Raw genomic sequence first — 23,804 nt, 5'->3', positions numbered from 1 at the left:
AAATGGGGTGAGGCAATCCCGCACTAGCTGCTTCCCCCCAGCAGATCAGGGAGACGCGGAGCGGCTTTTCTCAGCAGACACCTCAGCTTGAGAATAAAGGACTGAGGCAAGTGAGGTGTGGGAGAATAAAACTGAGCTCTGGAGAAATGTTTGGCTAGAGTTTCCCCTACAATATGTACCAGTTCCGACTTACATACAGATTCAACTTAAGAACAAACCTACAGTCCCTATCTTGTACGTAACCCGGGGACTGCCTGTATACATATTCTGCTTTTGGTTATTACAAATCTTTACTTCCATAAGTTCTTATTTACATTAGGCCTAGGACGTAGGAGGAAGTGGCATGTGGAAGGAACTTCCATCTTGAACAATCTTTTCTTGTCTTTTTCCTTTGGCAAGAGTCAGTATGAAAGGATTTAGACTTCTTAAATCCCTCAAAATTGCATTTTTCAAACTCATTCATGGTCAGCTCTGTTCTAGTTCCTTCACTCTCAGCTCTACAATCCTTCTGTAGGTTTGTCTGCACATTGGATATAATCCCACCCTTGCAATCATTTTGTTTCCAACTGGTGGAAGGTGGCAACTTGCTAGGATCATATAAGAATATTGTCGTTTGTGACACAAATTAAAACAACAGATATGAAGAATACACCATAACTGCTGACATGGAAAGTGAATCAGTCTCCTCTCCTCTCAGCTGTTTTTTATTGCCCAAAGAGAAGCCTCTGAAGATGATGAAATCTCTGTGATACAAACTAATCTGACTTATGACTTCTATCAATGAACCTCTTACTTTCAAGTGAGGACCTAGACAGATACAAATATTCACCCATTGAGTGCCATTGTCATCCTCCTGCAGTGTCAGCAAATTGTTCATTCCATTTTATAGGAGGCCTGCATAGCTTTGGTTTTGTCACCTCCTATTTTAAATCCTATTTAGATTATGAAGATTGTTGCAGCACTTCCTAAAGACTGTATCATCTCCATACTCAAGATCCTCTTAATAGCTCAAGAGGCAGCTATCTGTAGCTACTGATTTACTTTGTCAAAGCAGCTGCCTCCCTCTTCAAGGATACGTCTACACAGCAGTGTTATTTAAGATTAACTGATGTTATTCCGAAATAACATAGTCCACGTCTACACTACAAGCAGTTATTTCAACATAATGTCAAAATAATGTTGAGCTAGAGGACTTCTTACTCTGATTCCTGTAATCCTCATTTCATAAGGAATAAGGGAAGTCGAAGGATGAGGGCTCTTCCTCGGACTTCCTGCTGTGTAGATAGTGCCAAAAGCTGAAATAAGCTATTTCAACATAAGCAATGCAATTGACATAGCTGAAGTTGCGTAGCTTATTTCCGCTTTAGCCCTGCTGTGTAGACATGCCCCAACTGACCTAATATAGCAATGAAGTTGCTTGAGGTTTCCTAAATTACTTGGCTGCTTAAACTGCGGTGATAAGAGCATCAGGAATTTTGCTGCCCACCTTGATCTATATCACCTCCCCTTTCCTTGTAGATGGGGGGAGAAGAAATAGAAGATTTCAAAGGTGGGGAAGCAGTCTCATAGGATATGAGCTTCAGACCACTGCTTCTTGATTTATCACTTCCCTTTTCTCTGTCCAAGGAGAGTAGAGGGATCTCCAAGACGGAAAAGCAACCTCACAGACTATGAGTGGCAGACAGCTGCTTCCCTGCCTTTCAGATCCTATAGAGCCCAGTGGAGATACAAAATCTGCATCCACATCTGATCCAAAAAAATAGCTAGCCTTGGATTTGTACAGCTCTACCACAAAATGACTGCACTCTAGGAAATGAAGCCAGCATGTTCTATGTTCCAAACCATTCATTACAACTAGAAATACCAGCTGACTTGGTTTCCCCCGGTTATAGTCTAGTGTCAATGGGAAGGCAGAGATGACATTGTGTAATTGTTCCTCTGAATTGGCATTTCCTATTACAGTTACAGCTTGATGACTGAAGGAGCATACGGTTGCTTTAAATTTTAACTGATCCTAAATGCTGATGGTTGTTATCATGGTGGGTTGTATTTGCCTGGTCATTGTCATGAACATTATATATTAGGTTACGTGGTATTTTGGGGACTCTAGCTTAAAAGCTTGCATGATGGAAATAAAGTAGTCACGGAAGTGTTAACTGTACTTTAACCCCTGGTCTCCGTGTCATTGCTGCAATTTCCATTGGAGCAGACTTGTTAGCGATCGTATTATTATTACAGTGTTGTGAAGTGTATTATTTTATGGTAACGGCTGTAAAATCGCATTGCAGTTACAAATGGGATTTGTTTCATCAGCGTTTGATTTTTTTGGCTCTGAGCTATAGCCATGATGACAGTCTGCTAAACTCAGTGCCTCATCCGTCTGAGTTGTAGCAAATGAAATGTAATTATCAGCTATAATTGACATGCACAAGCAGAGCTCGACTGATATGCAACCAGCTTAGTTTCCTACCCCAGTGCTTGCAATGTACTCTAAAAGTTACTGACCTCATTTTTTTTCCTCTGCAACATACAGATACATCTTAACAGTCTAATCAGGTAGCAGAGCTTTTAGAAGCTTTGGCAGCATATTGCTATCCTGTGGCAGGTCATAATATCCTGCGGCTGATTACAGCGGCATCATGCAGCGCTCTGCTTTCTTCTTTGTCACATGCCAGAGTCAAAGCTCAGCACAGTTGTGGATCTCTCGGCTTTATCTTAGGTTGTGGGGCTTTTTCGCTCAGTCTTCTCACTTAACATCTTGTAAATGCTGGTTTAACTGTTGCCTGGCTGCTTGGTTTAAAATCCACCTCCACGCCTGGGGCAACCAGACACTGAGCAGGTAGAGGTGTCCAAAGTGCTGAGTCAAACATGTGGATCTGAAAAGCGGGCAAGAAGCATGTTTTCCCTTCCTTCTGGTGCTCTTGAAGCTCCCCATAGAGTCAAACACCCATTTCTTGTACTCAGTTAGAACTGGTGCCATCACCAACTTGTGTTGTAGCCCAGTCGGGTCTCACAAGTTAAACAGAAGCAGGAGGGGAAATCCAGGAGGTAACATCTGTGGGCTTCTAGCAGCTATATTGATTATTCAGTAGATGGTGCTTCTCTGTTTCAGTAAACACTATATCAATCACCGGATCAATATCAGAGGCCTACTCTCCACCAGGAAAGGTTTGCAGGTGGAGCGATACCAGCAAACTCTTCTATTGAAGATGCAGGTCCTACCACCAAGAGAGTTCTTTCAAGCCCTGATTGTACACGTTCCCCGAGTGAAATACGTTATATGGCAAAAGCACGTTTATGCCATGCTAAGCAAAATGCCAGTTGCAACTGATACGCCAAGACGGCATGGAAGCAGAGGCAAGCATGAGAGCAAGAGAAGGAAATTAGTAGGTGTGTAGAATGGCAGAGCGGGAGGAGCACAGGCATCAGGTGGAAATATGAGGATATAGGCAGTGATGGAGTTATGCATAGGGTAACTAGAAGAAGATGATGTGGCCCTGAACTTGAAGAAAGTTTGAGGAAACCAGTGGAGTAATCCAAAGAGGGGAGGGGAACCAAACAGCACTGTGTGTGAAAGTCCAGGTGCCGGAGGGGAGAGTAGAGTGTTTGAAGGTGATGGATAAAGGGAAAGACAACAGAAGGTTGTAAACATGGTTGTTTACTTTGGATGGGCAGGCACTAGTGTGGAATTAGTGGCGGGGGGAACTGGTTCCCAACTGTAAGGCAAATCTGCAGCCAAGCCAGTACTTCTTGCTCAGCTGCCCCTCCAACAAACACTGGCACACTTCTACATTGAGTGTGCCAGGTAATAGCCTGGTTCCTCTGGAACCTTCTCCTCAGATTCTGGCTGCTCTTCTCCCCACACTTCCTGATATTGTTATCAGCCTACAGTGTCAGCAGGTTGTTCATTTCCAGTCAGCCCAGTCTTAATCCTGAACCCACATCTGGCTTCATCCTCCACTCCAACCACTAGGCCCGGTTATCAGGAAGCATTACCCGATAGCTTGCACAGGCTCCACTATAATGATGGAGTGGCCCTGGCAGTCACATCCCTATTACCAAACCTTCCAAACAAATTAGCCTGCTGCAGTTAGAGTGCGCCTTCCTCTGATGGCAGGTCCAGACTCCTCCAGGGCTCTCCGGCCCACCCATGACAGAAATCCCAGTTCAGACTCTGAAAATCTCCTGGCTGCAACAGTTTGATGGCAACCACACATTCTGAGGGGTTGGCAATCACGGCTGCTTGATATTTCTGATAAGGCCACTGATGACCAGATGAAAGGTGGGGCTGGTTATCAGTCTGTAACTGCCACCAGGTGGATTTGAACCTAGAACCTCTGGAGCTTAGTACAGCAGCTTCTACAGCTTGAGCTATAAAGGCAGCTAGCACTCAACCTAGGTTGTAGAGATCTCTTGCTCTTATCTGTTACTGTGATCTAAGTGCCACCGCATGGGACAGTGAACCACACTAGGGCTATGGCTACACAGAGTCCCTCTTTAGCAAAAGCCTACGCAAATGAAGCACAGATTAGCTAATTGCCATGCTTCATTTGCATAATTAATTAGAGCCATTTTTGCTCTAGAGGTTTTTGCGCAGGAGCTGTTATTCCTGAAAAAATGAGGAAGAATGGCTTTTGTGCAAGAGGGCGGTTTTGCACAAAAAAGGCTTTTAATTAATTATGCAAATGAAGCACAGAAATATGCTAATCTGCACTTCATTTGTATAGGCTTTTGCAGAAGAGGGAAGCTGTGTAGACATAGCCTAGGTGTGTGTGTTACAAGTCTACTGTCTAGAGAAACTGTAGATTGGGCCTTATCCATCTTGAAATGGGCTAACCCAAAGCTGACCCACTTAGAACCATAGAATACTAAAACTGGAAGGGACCTCTAGAGAACATCAAGTCCAATCCCTTGCCCTTATGGCAGGACCAAACACCATCTAGAATTCAGTGGTCCCCAACCTTTCAGGGCTGCTGGGCACCCGGGGGCGGGGCTGCTCACACACCGGGCATCCGGGGACGGGGCCGCCCATGCGTCGTGCACCCGGGGCCAACTCCGCGCATGTGCTGTGCGCCTGGGACCAGCACCATGCATGTGCCACACGCCCGGGACAGGGCCGGCCCAGATCATTTGGCGGGCACACATAAATGCCCTGGTGGGTGCCATGGTGCCCACAGGCACCACGTTGACGACCACTGGTCTAGATCATCCCTGATAGATGTCTGTCTAACCTGCTCTTAAATATCTCCAGTGATGGATATTCTATCATCTCCGTAGGCAATTTATACCAGTACCTAACCACCCTGACAGTTAGGAATTTTTTCTTCTGTCCAACCTAAACCTCCCTTGCTGCAGTTTAAGCCCATTGCTTCTTGCCCTGTCAGCAGCCAAGAAGAACAATTTTCCCGTCTCCTCCCTGTGATACCCTTTTAGATACCTGAAAACCATCATGTTCCCTCTCAGTCATCTCTTTTTCAGACTAAACAAGCCCAGTTTCTTCAGCCTTCCCTCACAGCTTCCCTCCTAGTTTTCTAGACCTTTAATCATTTTAATTGCTCTTTGCTGGACCTTCTCCAATTTCTCCACATCTTTCTTGAAATGTGATCCCCGGAACTGGACACAATACTCCAATTGAGGCCTAATTAGTGCAGAGTAGAGCGGAAGAATGACTTCTCATGTCTTGCTCACAACACTCCTGTTAATGCAACCCAGAATCATGTTTGCTTTTTTGCAACAGTGTCACACTGTTGACCAGGGCTGGCCTTAAGCTGATTTGGCCAATTCAGCTGAATCGGGCCCCGCGCTCTGCACCTGGAAGTCGGCTCCCAAGGCTCGGCTCCCCCTTACCTGCGCTGCACACACTGCAGGCTGCTGCCACCGTGCGTGCTGTTTGCAGGTGGGTGGGGAGACACCTGGGCATGACATAATGTCACACCCGGGATCTGAAAACTAAAAAGTGCCACGCCGCCACGGCGCACGTGGTTCACAGTCTGGCCCCACAGAAGGTAGGGGACCAGAAGCGGCAGCAGGAGCTGTGGGAGGGGCTTGTATGGGGTGGGAGAGGAAGGGGCTTGTACGGAGGGGGAGGGGTTTGTACGGGGTGGGGAGAAAGGAAGAGGCTTGTGCAGAGGGGGAGGGGGAAGAAAGGGGAAGGTACCAAGAGACAGGCTGGAGGAGAGACAAATGCCAGGGGGCCAAATACAGACAATGAGGGAAAGGGCAGGAGGGGAGGTGTCAGTTGGAGGGGGGACAGGGTGATGAGGGCAGAGAAGAGGAGAGGGGAAGGGCATTGGGGGCTGGAGGAGAAGGTGCTGGGAGAAAGATTGAAAGAAGGGGTGGGCATGAGAGGTGGAGATGGAGCAAGGCATGTATGAGGGCAGAGGCATAAGAGGAATGGGGGCAGAGAGTGGTGAGGGGGTGGGCAACAGAGAAAAAGAGGGCAAAGAGGGCAGGGGCAGTGAGGGAAAGGAGAGGCATGAGGAGGGTGCAGGGCTAAGGGAAGGTGCAGGTGCCAGGGGATTCTGGGCGTGAAGCAGAAGGGCAGACACCTGCAGGGTAGGGACCAGCACCAAAGGAGAGAGGCAGGGCAGGTGTACAGAGGGAGGTGTTAGAAGAGAAGTAGCTCACATGATCAGAGTGGGGTACTGGAGGAGTGGGCACAGGGGGGAGAGAAGGGCTGGTGGAGGGCGGCAGGTCGCAGTAGGGCTGAGGGCAGTGAGAAGGGCAGGAGTCAGGACAGCAGAGGAGGGTGAGGAGTTGGGGGGCAGCAGGCACCAGGGGAGATGATGGAGCAAGGAGAGGAGACATGGCAGCAGAGAGAAAAGGGAAAGGTTTATAAAATATTTATTAATAACTTGGTATGCTGCCCACAGCCAGTTTGTTTGCACTCCACGGTGCAGTTTGGGTTTATGTGGGGATCAACATATGGCCGGACAGCGGGAGCCAAAACAAAAAAGTAGTCAGTGTAATGATCTTCTGTTGATATGTGTTTTAGTAGTTACATTCTTGGACTGTCATTGCTCATGAAAAGTGCTGTCACATGGGTAGAAATCGGGTAAATATTGCATTTTATTAATATCAGCAGAACTGACTTAAATGGGGCCTGTGTGTTGTGTAGTCTTGCCTTAATCTTTGTATTCATGATTGTCAGTGTGAGAGAAGCTATTTGTATATATTTTCTTGCATATGCAAACACACTTAAGTTGAGACCCTGAGCATGTTCTGTAAGTATCAGTGTGGCCCCTGGGGCTTCCAAAGTTGAGTTGTCCTAGCTCATCCCTGACAGGTGTCTGTCTAACCTGGTCTTAAATATCTGCAATTTAAGTCCATTGCTTCTCATCCTAACCTCAGAGGCCAAGCAGAACAATTTTTCTTCCTCCTCCTTATGATACTCTTTTAAATACTTGAAAGTTGCTTTCATGTCCCTTTTCGGTCTTCTCTTTTCCAAGGTAAACAAGGCCAATTTCTTCAGCCTTGCCTCATATCTCATGTTCTCTAGACCTTTCCTCATTTGTGTTGATTTTCTCTGGACTTTCTCCAGTTTCTCCACTTTTCTTGAAATGTGGCACCCAGAACTAGACATGATACTCCAGCTGGGGCCTAATGTAGATGGCTCATTCTCTGCCTAGGGGACATGAGACTGGGCGGGTTAATTTCTAATCCTCCTGTTTATTCCTTTCCTAAGCCAGGAGGGCACAGTAGTTCTGATGGGGGTTGGAGAGGGGATGGAAGCCAGATCCAAGATCAATGAGCCCTGGCAAGTGGGCCCATTGAAAGGAGACTGGGCCTGTAGATGTCTTGGGGGTCAGCAGCGAGGGCCTGCTTTGGGAAGCCCCCTCTTTGGAGGTGAATGGGGCAGCATTGAGACACCACCCAGAAGCAGGCGCCACAGACACAAACTTCAGATTCATGGGACGGCTCTCACAGATCTTGCACATGCATAAGATGATAGATCTGCAGGAGGGGGGGCAGTGGCGTAGTGAGGGGGCCGGAGGGGTCAGTGGCCCCTGGGAGAAAAATAATATAAAATTTAGCTAAAAATAGATGTCACATGTTTTTAAAAGGAATACCATATCTCCTGCCTTTTGTCTCTTTAGGTCCCCAGTTAAAATTTTCAAAAGCACATGAGTGACTAAAGCCATTTTTGATAATTGGACTTGGAAATCTAAGCTCAGATTTTCAAAAGTAATTAAGCTCCTAAAGAGACAGTTGCCAATTCAGATCTTCAAAGATATCTATCTGATCTTTACACACCTTTGAAAATCCGGTCATACGTGTCTTAGTCAGTTCCGAACGTGAGATGTAGGAGCCCAGTCCTAATTCGTTCAAGCTTTTTTTTTTTTTTTTTTTAATTTTAATTTGAACATTTATCTACACTAATTCCCCTGCTTTCTCTTTCACTGTCCAATAAAGGCATGGATCAAAATTATAGGTGCTTTGTGAATATGCTGACTTGAGAGTAGAAAGTTTTCATATTGTCATATATGATTCCTGGTAACCCATCTCAAATATGAAAAACTACATTGATACCTGTTCATATCAGGAGCTGTTGAATTCAATTCACCATTTGCAGTATCTCATTAGGATGTTTAGTGGAGAAGATATTATTTTTTTTATTTATTTATAGTGTGGGGAAAGCATGGGCTCACACGAATTCCTCCATTCTTTTACCATGAGTCTCAAAACATTTGGTGTTTTTCTAAAGGCCTGGAGTGAGTTGATTATGTAGGAATCTCAGCTTTCATTTAAAAAAAGTTCTCTATACTTCTGGGCCTTACAGCTAACGGAGGAAAGCTTTAAAACATGAACCCTAAATACCCAAGAAACAAAAGGCCAATAAAAATCCAACATGTTTTATTTTTAAAATATCTTATGATCTGTGGACCATTCTCATAACTTTGTGTAGGCATTCCTTGTGATTTTTGGCTTGGCAATACTAGTCTTTGATTGGTGAATTTAGAGAGGTCTCTCCCTTCAGTTTCCCTTTCCACTCTCCTTTTTTGTCACAGGTCATCAGAGAATCATAGAGACAATGGAGAGTAGGGTGAGTCCATGACTATGGATAATGACTGGACAGGGTGACTAACTATTATCAGTCAGTGGCCTGAATGAGCTATCTACTGCCATCTGTTAATCAACTGTAGGAAAAGGCTTCATGAGCAGACCTTATTTATATAGACATACCTACTTTGCCACAGAGATCAGTAGACACATTTGCTGTGTCAAGGTGCTCAATTTTGGCTCTTTTGGGTCGAAATTCACTTAAGACTTGGAGCTGAGAGAATGAAATGTTGTAATCCATATTGTATGATTAAAAGGTAAAAGACCTGAACTTAATATGACCTGGCTTAGGGTCTACCATAACTTGAACACTAAGCAGAGGATAGTGAGTCATATCTAAGTGAAAATCACAGAAGATGGAAACAGTTTTATTTGTGGTGGTGTAGAGTCTATTTGGGAATCCTCAATTATATCTGACACTTTACGTCCAGGCTCCATCTAGACCACATCCCTTTTTCAGAAAAGGGATGTAAATTAGACATATCGCAATTGCTAATGAAGCGGGGATTTAAATCTCCCGCGCTTCATTAGCATAAAAACGGCTGCTGCTTTTTTTTGGCACAGAGCTTTGTCGGAGAAAAGCGCCAGTCTAGACGCTGATCTTCCAAGGGATAAGGAATCTTTCGGAAAAGGCTTTATTTTTCGAAAGATCAGCGTCTAGACTGGCGCTTCATTAGCAATTGCGATACATCTAATTTACATCCCTTTTCCGAAAAAGGGATGTAGTCTAGATGTAGCCCCAGTGTTTAAGGGCAGAGCTGACTAGAATCAATTGAGAATCCTTGTCTTGTCTCAGTGATCACTTGAGCAAAAATCATTGATAAAATCTTGTGTAGACTGACCTTGGACTCAACATGCAGGCAATATGTGTTGAAGGGCAGTGCAAAGGAGGCAATGGTGGTGAGGTACCATATTACCTAGTGAAATCAGTGGTGCTGAAATCACTAAGGACTGGCATTTGACCACAGAATTGACACTTTCTTAACAAAGACTCCATTTTTGCTATTTAAAAAGTAAATCAATGCTACAGAAAACTGAAACGCTCTCTGGTAACTTTTTAAAAATCAAACTTTAAACTTTATTGAAAAGATTGCAATTGAAAATATTTGACCTTCACTTAAGGCAACTGATTTAATTTTGTGTAAAATTTTGCATCATAAAGGATGGCATTTTTTTTGAAAAATGTTCAACTATATTGATATACATTTTGATCAGATCTACTTCTGATGTGATATTTGTGTGTGGTTGTGGTTTGTCGTGTGGGTGCTTTTTTTTATTTTTTTGCTCAACAAAAAATCCTGGGGGGGGGGGGGGAGCCCGTCAAAACTGTTCGAATTGGGCCCCACACTTCCTAAAGCTGGCCCTGCTGTTGACTCATATTTAGCATGTGGTCCACTATGGCTGCTTCTCCTTCCTAGACAGTCACTTCCCATTCTGAATGTGTGAGACTGATTGTTCCTTGTTAAGTGGAGTACTTTGCATTTGTCCTTTTAACTTCATCCTATTTACCACTTCTCCAGCTTGTCCAGATCATTTTGAATTATGACCCTATCCTCCAAAGCAGTTGCAACTCCTACCTTCTTGGTATCATCTGCAAACTTAATAAGCGTACCCTCTATGCCAATATCTAAATCGTTGACAAAGATATTGAACAGAATCGGTCCCAAAACAGACCCCTGCGGGGGCTCGTGGCAGTGCCTGCACCATGGCCACAACCGACAGGAATTAGTGCATGTGCGGGGCCTATTGAAGAGCGGGGCCCGGGGCAGCCTCCCCGCTCGCCCTGCCCTATATCCATCGCTCCCTGCAGCACACCACTTGTTATGTCCTTCGAGCAGGATTGTGAACTATTAATAACTACTCTCTGAGAATGGTTATCCAGCCAGTTATGCACTCACCTAATAGTAGCTCCATCTAAATTATATTTGCCTAGTTTATTGATAAGAAAGTCATGCAAGACCATAACAAATGCCTTACTAAAGTCTAGGTATACCATGTCCACCCCTTCTCCCTTATCCACAATACTTGTTATTCTATCAAAGAAAGCTATCGGATTGGTTTGATGCAAAGCCGGCCCAAGGTATGGGCTGACCGGGCTACCGCCCGGGGCGCCCTATTGTAGGGGGTGCTGCGTGGGGCTGTCAGGCTGGGCAGGGGCGGCACCGCGCATGCTCCATGCACCCGGGGACGGGGCCACACATGCGCTGTGTGCCCAGGGGCGGGGCCACGCATGTGCCGCGTGCCCGAGGGCAGGGCCACGCATGCGCCAGGTGCCCAAAGGTGGGGAGGTGTCGTGCGCCTGGGGACGGGGTCGTGCATGCGTCGCACAAATGTCCCAGGGCGCACAAATGGCTCGGGCCATCCCTGGTTTGATGTGATTTGTTCTTTACCTATTATCTTATCTTCCAGTTGTTTGCAGATGAATTCCTTAATTACCTGCTTCATTTGAGGAATTAATTCATTTCTTCTGGTTAGCATTCAGCGCCCCCCTAACAAGCTCATACTGAAGCAGCCCTACAGTTCCTCACCAGGGTTCATGACCTCTTTCCCACTTCTGGCACCTGGCAGCCCACTCCTGGTACCTGGCTGCTGATATGGCCTTGAATAGGTGTCTCAAGTCTCAGTTTTGTTGGAGATTTAATGATGCTGTAAAGGATGAGCTGGCTTGGGTTGAGTTGCTATCCTACATGGAGATCTGCATTAGGATAAAGAACTGGCCGCTTAAGTGCCACCCGGAGAGGAAAGAATTGGTCACCCATTCCTAGGTTAGTATTGTGGGACTTTGATTAGTTCCAGACTATGAGTCATTCTCACACTTGTTCCTTAAAGGGACCGAGGCAGCTGTGCTCATTCCCACTGGCAGTTTTAGTACCCAAGGGACTATATTTGTGGAAACGTAGGCACCTAGGTTACTTGGGTGGCTACTGAATGGGGAAATCTGAGGGTCTGAAATTTGGACGTGGGTGCTGAAAGTGCAGTTATGTTTCTACATCCTTTTGCGGATTTAGGCCTGATTATAAAGAGCTTCCTTTCTGGCTCAGGAATATAATGGTATCTGGAACAAACCTGAAAGGTTCCCCAGTCAGAAATGGAGTATTATATATCGTGGGAAAGTATCTGCCCTGTGCCTCACAAGAGGTGCATCAGAGAAGCAGCTGCCCAGAGGTCGTGAGGCTCGTTGAAAACTGGGTAAGGATTCCAGGCTTGTGAGGGCTGGTTCATCTTCCTGGCATAAATTAGGAACTCCCAAAGGCTGCTCAAATTTACTACAGGCACCTCCGGTACAGCCAGTGGCAGAACCACATCTCAGATCATCCCACAATCTCTGTGATCTTGCATATTACGCTCTAGTCTAAAGTGAGCCCGGATACCTGTATTCTAGTCAACAAGTGCATTGAGAATGGGGAAGGGGAAAGGGTTAAGCTTTTATTTTTAGCGGAGTTGTAGAATCAACATTTGAAGAATTAACCACCATAATAAATGTTTTCCCCAGGGTTCCCCAAGCTCTTGCAACTTCATTAGCTAGCATAGTTCTCCAGGGAGTCATTTTTCACTCTTAATCGTTCTTGGTATTACTGAAGTGCAGCATTGGGAAGCGGAAACAGCTGCCAGTGGAAGCATTCCACCAAGTCCAACAATTTGATGCTTACCTTCCCATTTGGCAAAAGCCTCCGTATCTCCACCCGATCTAAATGCCATCCAGAGTTAAGCCCTCCGCCTTTGTGCCCAATACGAATCTTCTCAATAGTGTCTCCAACATCCTCCAGCTACAGAAACAAAGAAAAGATTCTGAGCAATAGGTGGCAGCCTCAATTCCAGAGCAAAAGCCATGAGTCCCTGATTCATTACCTATTTTCTTATTAAGTTCCTAAAGGGGCAAATATTAGTCTCTCTGTAACATTCATATGCATGAGGAATGAGGGACTCCACTCTAATTTATTCTGAAATAAGTGTATCCACAGGGTTGTGCATTATATTATTGGTACACGATTACAAGAGGAGATGGAGGGCCTTGAGATTAAAGGACAAGATTCAGAGCCCAGAAATCTGCTCTCTCTTTCTTGCTTAGCCACAGAATACATTTGCCACTTTCAGTACATCACACAGACCAATATTTTAAAGAGACACTAATTTTCTGGGTACCCCTTTAGCCACTTACATTCTGAAAATAAGGCTGTAAACATAGTTGCACCAAAATAATTTAATTGGTTTGGATTCACTCCTTTTATTATTTTGACGCATGCTTGAGTGTAGATCAGCTCTGACTGAACGCCTCCTTTTCACATGGGGGAGGCCTGTTTCACTAGCTTTTTCCCTAAGGGTATGTCTACACTGCACGCTTATTTTGAAATCAGCTATTCTGGAATAGTTATTCCAAAATAGCTTATTTTGAAATAGCACATCTATAGTACAGGGAAGCCTCAAAATTAGTCTGAGGCAGATTTCCCTAATGTAGACGTGCTATCTCGATTTAGAGCCCCAGGAGGCACTGGGGAGAAATGATTTAGTATGGCCCTGGTGAGGGGCTATTTCGAAATAGCAGCAGTGGGGCATCTACCCACGCCTTATTTCGAAATAACTATTTTGGAATAGGCCTTATTCCTCAAAGAATGAGGTTTACAGATTTCGGAATAAGCTGTCCATTATTTCAAAATTATTTCGAAATAACGGAATGGCTGTGTAGATGCACGTATTATTATTTTGAAATAATGGAACGGCTGTGTAGACCCTCACATTGTTATTTTGAAATAACACTAGTTATCTCAAAATAATGGTGCCGTGTAGATGCACCCTAAGTGATTTATATGCCAAATATTTTTTGATCTTGCAAATGTTAAAAGTTTGTCAATTGCTGGTATCAGTTCAGGCCCTGGGGAGTTCCCCCACTGCTTGTTCCCAGCATGACAAGACTGTTGTGTACTGAAGCACAGTTAGTCTAATTTTAGGAGAGACTGAGAATTAGAATCAACTGGTTGCTGCAGTTTAGGGCGGTGAGAGAAGCCTGCATGAGGTCTGCATTCCCTAAACCTGATTTGACTATAGAAAGCGCTATCAGTTGCTTACTAGCATACAAATTAAAATTCTCTGAATTCATCCAAAAACATTAATATAGGTGAAATGATGTTATTCTTTCTCTGTTCAGCCTGAATGGCCATCCTTCAGTGAGGCATTCAATCTATAAGCAGCAGTGAGGTGACATGTGACTGTAAAGATGGGTATTAAAAAAAGATGTTTTTATTGCACCGCTTTAGGCACCTCCAGAAAATCACCACTCAGAACTGTGGCTGATAGGGGTTTTTTAATGCTCCTATTGCCTCTTCTGCCGAATACCAAACAGAACGGGCAATAAAAACTACTAAAACAAAAAAGCAATTCTCAGCTCTATATTTTCTAAAATCCCAACATTGTTTTCAAGCTCTACTGAGCTTCAAATTATGGCTCCTTGCAAGCAGATGAAAGAAGAATATATTTTGCTAGCTTTTTGTTGTTTAGTGAAGAAAACATAATTTTGGGGGACCACTTAATATATCTTTCTCTACATTCATAGAACAAACTGCATTTTCATGTGCTTCATCTACACATTTTCATGTCCCGGCTTCTTCTAAATGGAAAATAAATCATAAGGATTACAACAATAAAATAATGCACATTTCAAGATTTATACACGTGGACTGATTAATGGCAAATTCTATCATGGACAACTCCAGGTAAGTTACACACAAGTTTTGTTTGATATAAGCTGTAAAGAGAAGGATTTATTGTGAATTGTAACCTTGAGATGAAAACATTTTAATTTGTTTTAAAATGTTCATTCTAAATTTTGATCTTTATTATGTAAAAAATAACACCAAAAAAAAAAAAAAAAAACCCCACAGGAAGGTTTTATGTGTCTCTGGAACTCAGTGTCTGTCATACCCCGTGAATGAAAATATTGAATAGAAATAAGGGTCAGATTTTTAAAACACCTCCTTAACTTTCAATATTTCCCAATTAATAATTTTGTGTATATATTGGCTTCAAGTAAGATTTTGCTATGAATCCAGCATTGCATGTGCAAAGTTAGCCATAAAACTGGTCAATGTATGCACATATATGTATCTTTTGTATGCACTAAGGCTGGGGTGGGCAATAATTTTAGAAGGGGGGGTCACTTCACAAAGTTCAGAAGTGGCCTTAGGCCACCCCAGAAGGGGCAGAGCCTTGGGTGGAAGGGGTGGGGCTAGGACATTTCCCGTGCTCCCTCATCCACAGATCCTGATTGGTTTGGGGGTGGGGAAGTGCCCCCTAGCAGCCTCTCCGGTGCCTAGAAAGAATCCTCAGTTGTTCTGAACAGCTGACGGTTCCCTCTAAGCACCGTGCACCCCTGGCGGCAGAAGGAGATTTTGCTCACTCCCTCTACCCTTAGGTCAATCAAGGCCTGGGGGCAGAGGGAGTGCGTGAAGTCTCTTGCCCTTTGCCCCCACGCTGCAAGGGGTGTGCAATGCCTAGAGTGAACTACCAGGTGGTTCCCTCTGGTGCCACCCAACTCTGGCGGAGGGAGGAGACTTTGTGTGCTTCCCCATCCCCAGGTCTCATTGGCCTGGGGCTGGGGGAGTGGCAGGGTGGCCGCAGGCCAGACCAACCAGCTTGGTGGGCCGGATTCAGCCCGTGGAGGCTCTCTTGCCCACCCCTGCACTAAGGTATATGATTGCAAATTCATCAGAAATATGTTAAGGCTCTTTGAATACTTAGTCACACATATTTGGAAATCATAGCTCCTGAGCACGGTAACAGGTCCTCTATCCATGGAGGAAACACAGAGACTATGACAATAAGCCCATAATACCACAAATGGGTAGTATTCACATCTCAGCTATATTCCTACACAAGCATTAGGTATTATGGACAAACTTTCCAAAAGTGCCTTCTGAAAGTGTGCCCATACAATGGTGCTTACAGATCCCCCCATTTGTACATGCAATTTCACTCATTACCTTTGACAATCTAGTGCTTAGTGTTTTCTTTTACAATATTGGAGGGACCGAGAGAGCGAGTAAGTGAGAATATGTGTGTGTGCGCCAGAGAGAGAGAGAGAGTGAGAAGAGAAATTATAATTGATTAAATGTTCTGCAATGGCAGGTGTTGCTACTTATCTATCTTATGTTGCTCCTATGACTGTATCTGTGCACCTTACAATGATTGAAATGCATTTATCCTTGTAACATGCTGTGAGATAGGGCTATAATCCTCATTTCATACAAGGGGGTCTGAAGTGCAAAGACACATGGTGATTTGCCTGGGATCACAGAGGAAGCTTGTAGTACAACTGAAAGCCGAAACCAGGACTAGGCTAAATTTCTTAACCGCTAGACCATCCTTCCTTCCCTCTACAGGATCAGCACAAGTCTCCTGTGAAGACAGTGCCAAGGAGCAGAATTAGGCAAGTAACTGATTTTTTGGTTCAGGGGACATTCCAGAAAACAAAAAAACAAAAAGTCTATTCAGGCTGAATTCCATCTAAAATGTTGAGACATTCTGGTGAATGCAGAAAGTCTGCTTCAGTTCTATTCTGGAAGAGGGATTTGAACCCAGAAGAGAGATTCAAGCACAGCTCTCCACATGGGTGCGTTGATCACAGGGATAAAGCTTACAAGTGTCAAGCAGCACAACCATCTCTTCCTCCTCTGGCTAGTTCACAAATAGTTTCTGGTCACCAAAAAATGAATCTTTTGTCCAGAATTAGTCATCCAAAAACTCTGACCCTGCTCTCATGAAAAGTCTTTTTTCATTTTTTTCCATATCCCCACTGTTTTTCTCTCCACTTTGTGTCTCTAAACCCCCCACTCAGCCATTGCACCGGCAAAAGAGCAAATATTTTTTATTTTACCTCCACAATGAACTGATCCACCGAGTTCCTCTCAAAGCACATCCTTTGTTCTCTCTTGTTCTGACACAGGGACTTCTGTTGACTGCAAACTCCATTACTTCCATAGAGAACAACGAAAACATCTGCATCAGTGCCAGCTCCAAAGACGTCACTGGTGTAAATGGTGATCTCATAAGGGACAACTAAGTTAAGTAGAAGAAAACAAAAAACAAACCATGGTCTGTGAATAAAGAGCAAGGCTTCCTATTGGAAAAGTCTACAATTCATTTTAGAATTTAACAAGCTCAAACCGAGATTGGAAATGTCAATATTTACAGAACATAATTAGGAATTGTACACACAGAAATCATGTACAATTGACTCTTACATTAAATTGCAAGCCATGAAGCTGGATTCTGATCTCAGTTACTCCAGCATAAATCTGGAGAACTCCATTTACATAAATGAAGCCAACAGAGTTACTCTAAATTCATACTGATTTACTGAGGTTGGAATCAGACCCGTTGGATTTAATCCTGGGAGACAAAAGTGCTCTGAATACTTACACTGCAAAGCCATTGATAGATACATGGATCTCCCACAGTACATTGAGTAACTCAGAAAACTAGCAAGTTTGAACTAACTGGAGTCAATATGAAAAATTCTATTTTGGACTATTTGAAGTATTTTAAGTATTAGATTGTGGAGGAAACATTAATCAGTGAGGAGGAAAATGTGAACCTGTCTCTCGCTTTAAATAACTAGTCTCCATTTCACTGTTTCATTTAATGTTCTTTTCAGGCCAGATTCTCCAATGTCCTGAAAAAGTCACCTATAGTAGTACAAAGCAGGCATAAAATGCTATCAGATCAGAGTTGTGACTATACAAGCTGCAGGACGACAGTGAATTGGGACCTTTGTTCTGTCCTTGTTCTTATATTGGACTCTAGAATTTACTGTTGCCTTTAATCCCATATTTCTTGGAGTTCTTTCTTATTCTTATTCCTTTTCATAGTCCAGCACATAGGGAACTTGCCTCGGGGCCACAAGACCTGGACAGATTCCTGGCTCTGCCACTGATTTGTTACATAACCTGGAACAAGAAACGTTCCCTTTCTGTGTCTCAGTTTCCCAACGTGGAGAGATCTACTCTCTTTTGTTCGCTATCTTGAGGGATTAAAAGTGCCCTACAAGAGCTCAGCATGAATATTATTTGTTTTATTCCACATGATCCAAGGCCTCTTTGCAGTTCTTGAATCCTAAATGGAGATCATCTCTCTGCTGACTCACACTCGTGATGCTACTGGTCTTCATTAAAGTTTGGAGAATTTGGCCCATACATTTACCATGGGCTTCCATTTCTTCTATCTCTTCTCAGTCATTCTGGTTGGCCTTCTGTTCTCTTTCATTTATCTGTCCTGAAATCCCACTTCAACCCTTCTCTTCCTTTTTCCACATCTTTTTGAGCTGCTTATAACCGTGTGCTCTCCCACACTCATTCCATTTGAATATTCTTTGTTATTCTTTATGCCACAGTTCAGTGAGTTCTAGGCCTCAGCATCCTAGATCAGAGCAGATGGCATATTTCTGGCACTCCTTCTATTATTGCTGAGGTAACTGTGATTATGCATATCAGAACATAATCATTCATTAACTATCCAGGCTTTCTAAACACAGCTCTCAGGAGAAGAGAGATGAAGGAGTCTGATTTGAGAGACAATCAGCCTGAAGGTACTTAATATTCTTTTTTTTGCCAGAACCAATGGAATCTATTTGCCTGTGCTGCAGATAAACTGAAATAGTTTCCTGCAATATGTAAAAATAAAGAAATGATCCTGGAGACCAAAATCACCTGCTATGTGCTATGAATTAGAAATGACCTGGACTGCTCAAGTCTGTTATGCTTATTCTTTTAATTTGAATATTAACATCAGCTTCAAACTGAATCAGCAAAATAGCACATGAGCAAGGTCACTAGCAGTACAGCACTCAGCTGTCAGAATCCCCTTTCGTTTCGTGGTACCCGATAGACACTGTTTTAACTGGCACAACAATGACCTGTTTTCATCCTCCATGCTCAGGGATGAAAGACATAGACTTATAGAAGATCATAGCTGACTGGGGTTGCAAGAGACCTCCTAAGATCATCTAGTCCAATTCCCCTCCACCCCCCTTCAAAACAGGACCAACCCCAACCAAATCATGCCAGACAGGGATTTGTCAAAACAGATCTTAAAAACTTCCAAGGATGGAGATTCCACCACCTCCCCAGGTGACCCATTCTAGTGCTCCACTACCCTCCCAGGGTACATCTACACAGCAGCATTATTTTGGAATAACTGAGTGCGTGTCTACACAGTAAGCCATTATTTCAAGATAATTTCAAGATGGAGGACTTCTTACTCCCACTCTCAAGGTTCCTTCCAGTTCTAGTATTCTATGATTCTATGATTCTTTTCGGAAGACTAAATAAGCCCAGTTCCCTGAGCCTATCCTCATAAGTAATGTATTCCAGCCCCCTAATCATTTTTGTTGCCTTCTGCTCGACTGTCTCCAATTTGTCCATATCCTTTTTGTAGTGAGGGGCCCAAAACTGGACACAATACTACAGATGTGGCCTCACCAATGCCAAATAGAGGGGAATAATCACTTCCCTCAATCTGCTGGCAGTGATCCTATTAGTGCAGCCCAATATGCCTTTAGAATTCTTGTTAACAATGATACACTGTTGATTCATATACAGCAGCATTTCCCAGGCCTCAGTGTGGCTGGCGGGAGGGGGGCGGAGCGGACTGGGAGGAGGTGTGCATGTGTGGGGGGGAAACTGGCCACCGGGAAGCAGGGTTGGGGGCAGCGGGGCTGTCCAGCAGAGATCAGGGTGGGTGGGCAGTGGAAGCAGGGCTGGCCGGGGGAGATCGGGAGTAGGAGGCCAGGGGAACCAGCTGCCAGAAGCAGGGCTGGATGAGGGCAACGTGGCTGGTTAAGGAAGATCGGGAGGAGAAGCGGGGGAGAACTGGCCGGCTGGGAGGGGAGTGGGGCTGGTCAGAGGGGTAGTAAGGGGAAGCAGGGCTGGCCAGGGAAGATCGGTGGAGGATGGGGGATGGGGGGAACTGGCTGCTAGAAGCAGGGCTGGATGGGGGAGATCGAGAGAAGTGGGGCGGGGGAGCGAATTGGCCCGTGGGAAACGGGACTGACCCAGGCACACGAGTGAGTCCGGCCCTGGGGATTCCATTTTGCCCCCCTCCCCCAATACCTTCCCTCGAATAGTTGTGAACTGCCTGGCTGGTAGACACACTCATGCAGCATGAGCACATCTACCAGCCAGGCAGTTCGCAGCTATGGGCTGATACACCTAATAATAATAAAACTTACCTAATTAGAAAATACCAAACATTTTATATGTCCGGTATTTTCTCAATTTGCTTCCCAGACAGAGCCCTCAAATACCTGACTCTCCGGTACAAAACTGGACACGTGGCAACCCTACCCCTCCTTGCACCCTCCCTCCTAGCCAGATACCCCCCCAATCTGCTCCTGCTCCCGCCTCCTGGTGTGTCCATGCGGCGCCGGGTCTCCCAAGCCCTGGCCCAGGCTGGGTGGAGGATGCAGCCAGGTGAAACACTGAAAATTTATTCATTTTTAATTCTTTTTTTTAAAATGCATTTATATTTTGGGGCTGCAAAAAACAGTACTGGAAAAAAACAGGTTTCAATTAAAGTAAAAAGTTTGGGAAACCCTGGTCTAGGCAGCTTTCTATCATCCATTTAACCAATTCCCTTAACTTGCTGGCAAGAATATTGTGGGCGACTGTATCAAAAGCTTTGCTAAAGCTCATACTGGGGGCTCTGGGAGGACCAGAAACAACCTATTTGAATATTTATCATTTGCTTAATGAATATGCAAATATGCAAATGAATGTTACCGGTCCTCCAAAAGCTTGTGAATGGATTTACTGGTCCCTGTGCCAAAAAGTTTGGAAACCCCTGATATACAGCTTCTCGTCTGTTGTCATTCTCCAGGTCCTTTTCTGGACTACTACTGCTCTGCTAGTTGGTCCCCAGCCTGTAGCATTGCTTGGAGTCTTCCATCCTAAGTGTAGGACTCTGTACTTGTCTTTGTTGAATCTCATCAGATTGCTTGTGGCCCAGGCTTCCAATCTGTCTACATCACCCTGATCCCTATCCCTTCCGTCCAGCAGATCCATCTCTCTCCTCAGCTTATTGTCATTCACAAACTTGCTAAGAGTCCAAAACAAAAACAAACCATCATCTGGGCTATTAATGAAGATGTTGAACAAAACACGCCAGACCATTTTAGTGGCAATCTGAAATCACCAGGTTAATGATTGGGAAATTAGAATATTGTGAATAGTACAATGTATATATTTAAGCAAAGGACTAAGTAGGTTTGGTTCTAGAATCTTGCAAGTCTCCTGCTACATAGCCCTGATTGCTGGTTGCAGATGCTGAAAAAGGGCTGCTGACACAAATTAACTTTGAACATACTGTACATCAGGGCTACATAACTTTGGAATACCTGGGGGCAATAATGATACTCATAGCACATGCCAAGGGTGACAACTTAAGTGTGGTTGCATATACATGCAAATATATGCAAATAGCTTCTTTCACACTGATGGCCATGAATACAAAGATTAAGGCAAGACCATACAACACACAGGCCCCATTTACATCAGTTCTGCTGATACTAATAAAATGCAATATTTACTCGATTTCCACCCATATGACAGCACTTTGAATGAGCAATGACAGTTTAGGAATGTAACTACTAAAACACATATCAACAGAAGACCATTATATTGACTACTTTTTTGTATTGGCTCTCACCCGCGGGCTGCAAACAAACAGGCTGCAGGCCACATGCGGCCCACAGGCTATGTGTTGATTAGCTCTGCTGTACATGAAGAGCTGGCATTCCAGATACTCTTAAGATATGTAATACCCCCTAATAATTTACCCACTCAAGTTAGGTATCAAGAATTTAACACCGCAGCTCAGGAGAAACACAGTGAGAAGCAAAACCATAGTATTATGAGTGACAGTCACTCCTCTGAAGTACATGGACTACGCATTGCATAAGTCCCATAAGGCGGAAGTGTGACACTGTTGATCCTTAGGGCTGAAGTGTGATCTATGTGTGGAGAGGCCTTGCTATGTATTAAAATTCACCCCGTGTGTTATTCCAAACCCAGGGACAGTTGTGTCTGACAGCAGACTGAGTGCACAAGGGATGGTGGGGGGAAGGATACAAGCATCATCCTTTCTTCCACCCCTATTGTTTTATGTAGAAATAAAATGACAATATGTTTGTAAGACAGGGAACACCATGGTCAGTGAATATAAGAACGGCAATACTGGGTCACACCAAATGTCCATCCAACCCAGTATCCTGTCTTTCGACAGTGGCCAATGCCAGGTGCCCCAAAAGGAGTGAACAGAACAGGGAAACATCAAGTGATCTCTCTCTTGGCATCCATTTCCACCCTATGACAGAGGCAAGGGACACCATTCCTACTCATCCTGGCTAATAATCATTAATGCACCTAACCTCCAGGAATTTATCTAGTTCTTTGAACCCTGATAAAGTCCTGCTCTTCACAACATCCTCTGGCAAGGAGTTCCACAGGTTGACTGTGTGCTGCATGAAGAAAAACTTCTTTTTGTTTGTTTTAAACCTGCTATCTATTGATTTAACTTGGTGCCCCCCAGATCTTATGTTATGGGAACAAGTAAATAACTTTTCCTTATTCACTTTTTCCACACCAGTCATGATTTTATATACCTCTATCATATCCCCCCTTAGTATCCTATTTTCTAAACTGAAAAGTCCAAGTCTTTTTAATCTCTCTTCATATGGGACCCTTTCCAAACCTCTAATAATTTTTTTGCTCTTTTCTGAACCTTTCCCAGTGCCAAGAAACTTTTTTTGAGATGAGGTGACCACATCTGTATGCAATATTCAAGATGTGGGTGTACCATGGTTTTATATAGAGGCAATAAGATATTCTCTGTCTTATTCTCTATTCCTTTTTTAATGATTCCTAACATTCTGTTTGCTTTTTTGACTGTTGCTACACATCGAGTGGATGTTTTCAGAGAACTATCCACAATGACTCCAATATCTCTCTCTTGAGTAGTTTTAGCCAAATTAGTCCCCATCATATTGTATGTATAGCTGGGATTATTTTTTCCAATGTGCATTACTTTACATTTATCAACATTAAATTTTATTTGCTATTTTGTTGCCCAGTCACATTGTTTTGTGAAATCTTTTTGAAGCTCTTCACAGTCTGCTTTGGTCTTAACTATCTTGAGCAGTTTAGTATCAAATTTTGCCACTTCACTGTTTACCCCTTTCTCCAGTTCATTTATAAAAATGGTTAAATAAGATTGGTCCCAGTATGGACCACTAGTTACCTCTCTCCACTTGGAAAACTTACCATTTATTACTACCCTTTGTTTCCTGTCTTTTAACCAGTTATCAATCCATGAGAGGACTTTCCCTCTTATCCCACTACAGCTAACTCTACTTAACAGCCTTTGGTGAGGGTCAACTATTGTTAAAAGCTTTGTGGCAATCTAAGTACACTATATCTACTGGATGCTCCTTGTCCACGTTTGTTGATCCCCTCAAAGAACTCTAGTAGATTAGTAAGGCATGGTTTCCCTTTACAGAAACCATGTTGACTTTTCCCCAACAAATTATGTTCATCTATGCGTCTGACAATTTTATTCTTTACTATAGTTTCAACTACAGCCTGTCCTCGAGTTATGAACGAGTTATGGACCAAACACTTGCCATAACTCGAAATGTTTGTAACTCAGACCCTATTGAGTTATATTGCGACTGCGCTGTTCGTAAGCGTGGGTCGCGTTCA

General features: G+C 43.9%; 1 protein-coding gene across 3 annotated transcripts in view; it reads right to left on the bottom strand.

Moving 5' to 3' along the window:
* LOXHD1 (lipoxygenase homology PLAT domains 1) overlaps window positions 1-23,804 on the bottom strand; it is a 288,412-nt gene that overhangs the window by 74,107 nt on the left and 190,501 nt on the right. For all 3 annotated transcript variants that reach the window (XM_025178253.2, XM_075932726.1, XM_075932727.1), the window contains 2 exons: window positions 16,928-17,109; window positions 12,711-12,827 (listed from right to left, as the gene is read on the bottom strand). In XM_025178253.2, the coding sequence (XP_025034038.2) occupies window positions 12,711-12,827; window positions 16,928-17,109 (299 nt within the window). The remainder of the gene's footprint in view (window positions 1-12,710; window positions 12,828-16,927; window positions 17,110-23,804) is intronic.

This window comes from Pelodiscus sinensis, chromosome 6 (assembly GCF_049634645.1).
Source record: "Pelodiscus sinensis isolate JC-2024 chromosome 6, ASM4963464v1, whole genome shotgun sequence".
Classification (NCBI taxonomy): Eukaryota; Metazoa; Chordata; order Testudines; family Trionychidae; genus Pelodiscus; species Pelodiscus sinensis.
This window is presented reverse-complemented; position numbering and strand designations above follow the sequence as displayed.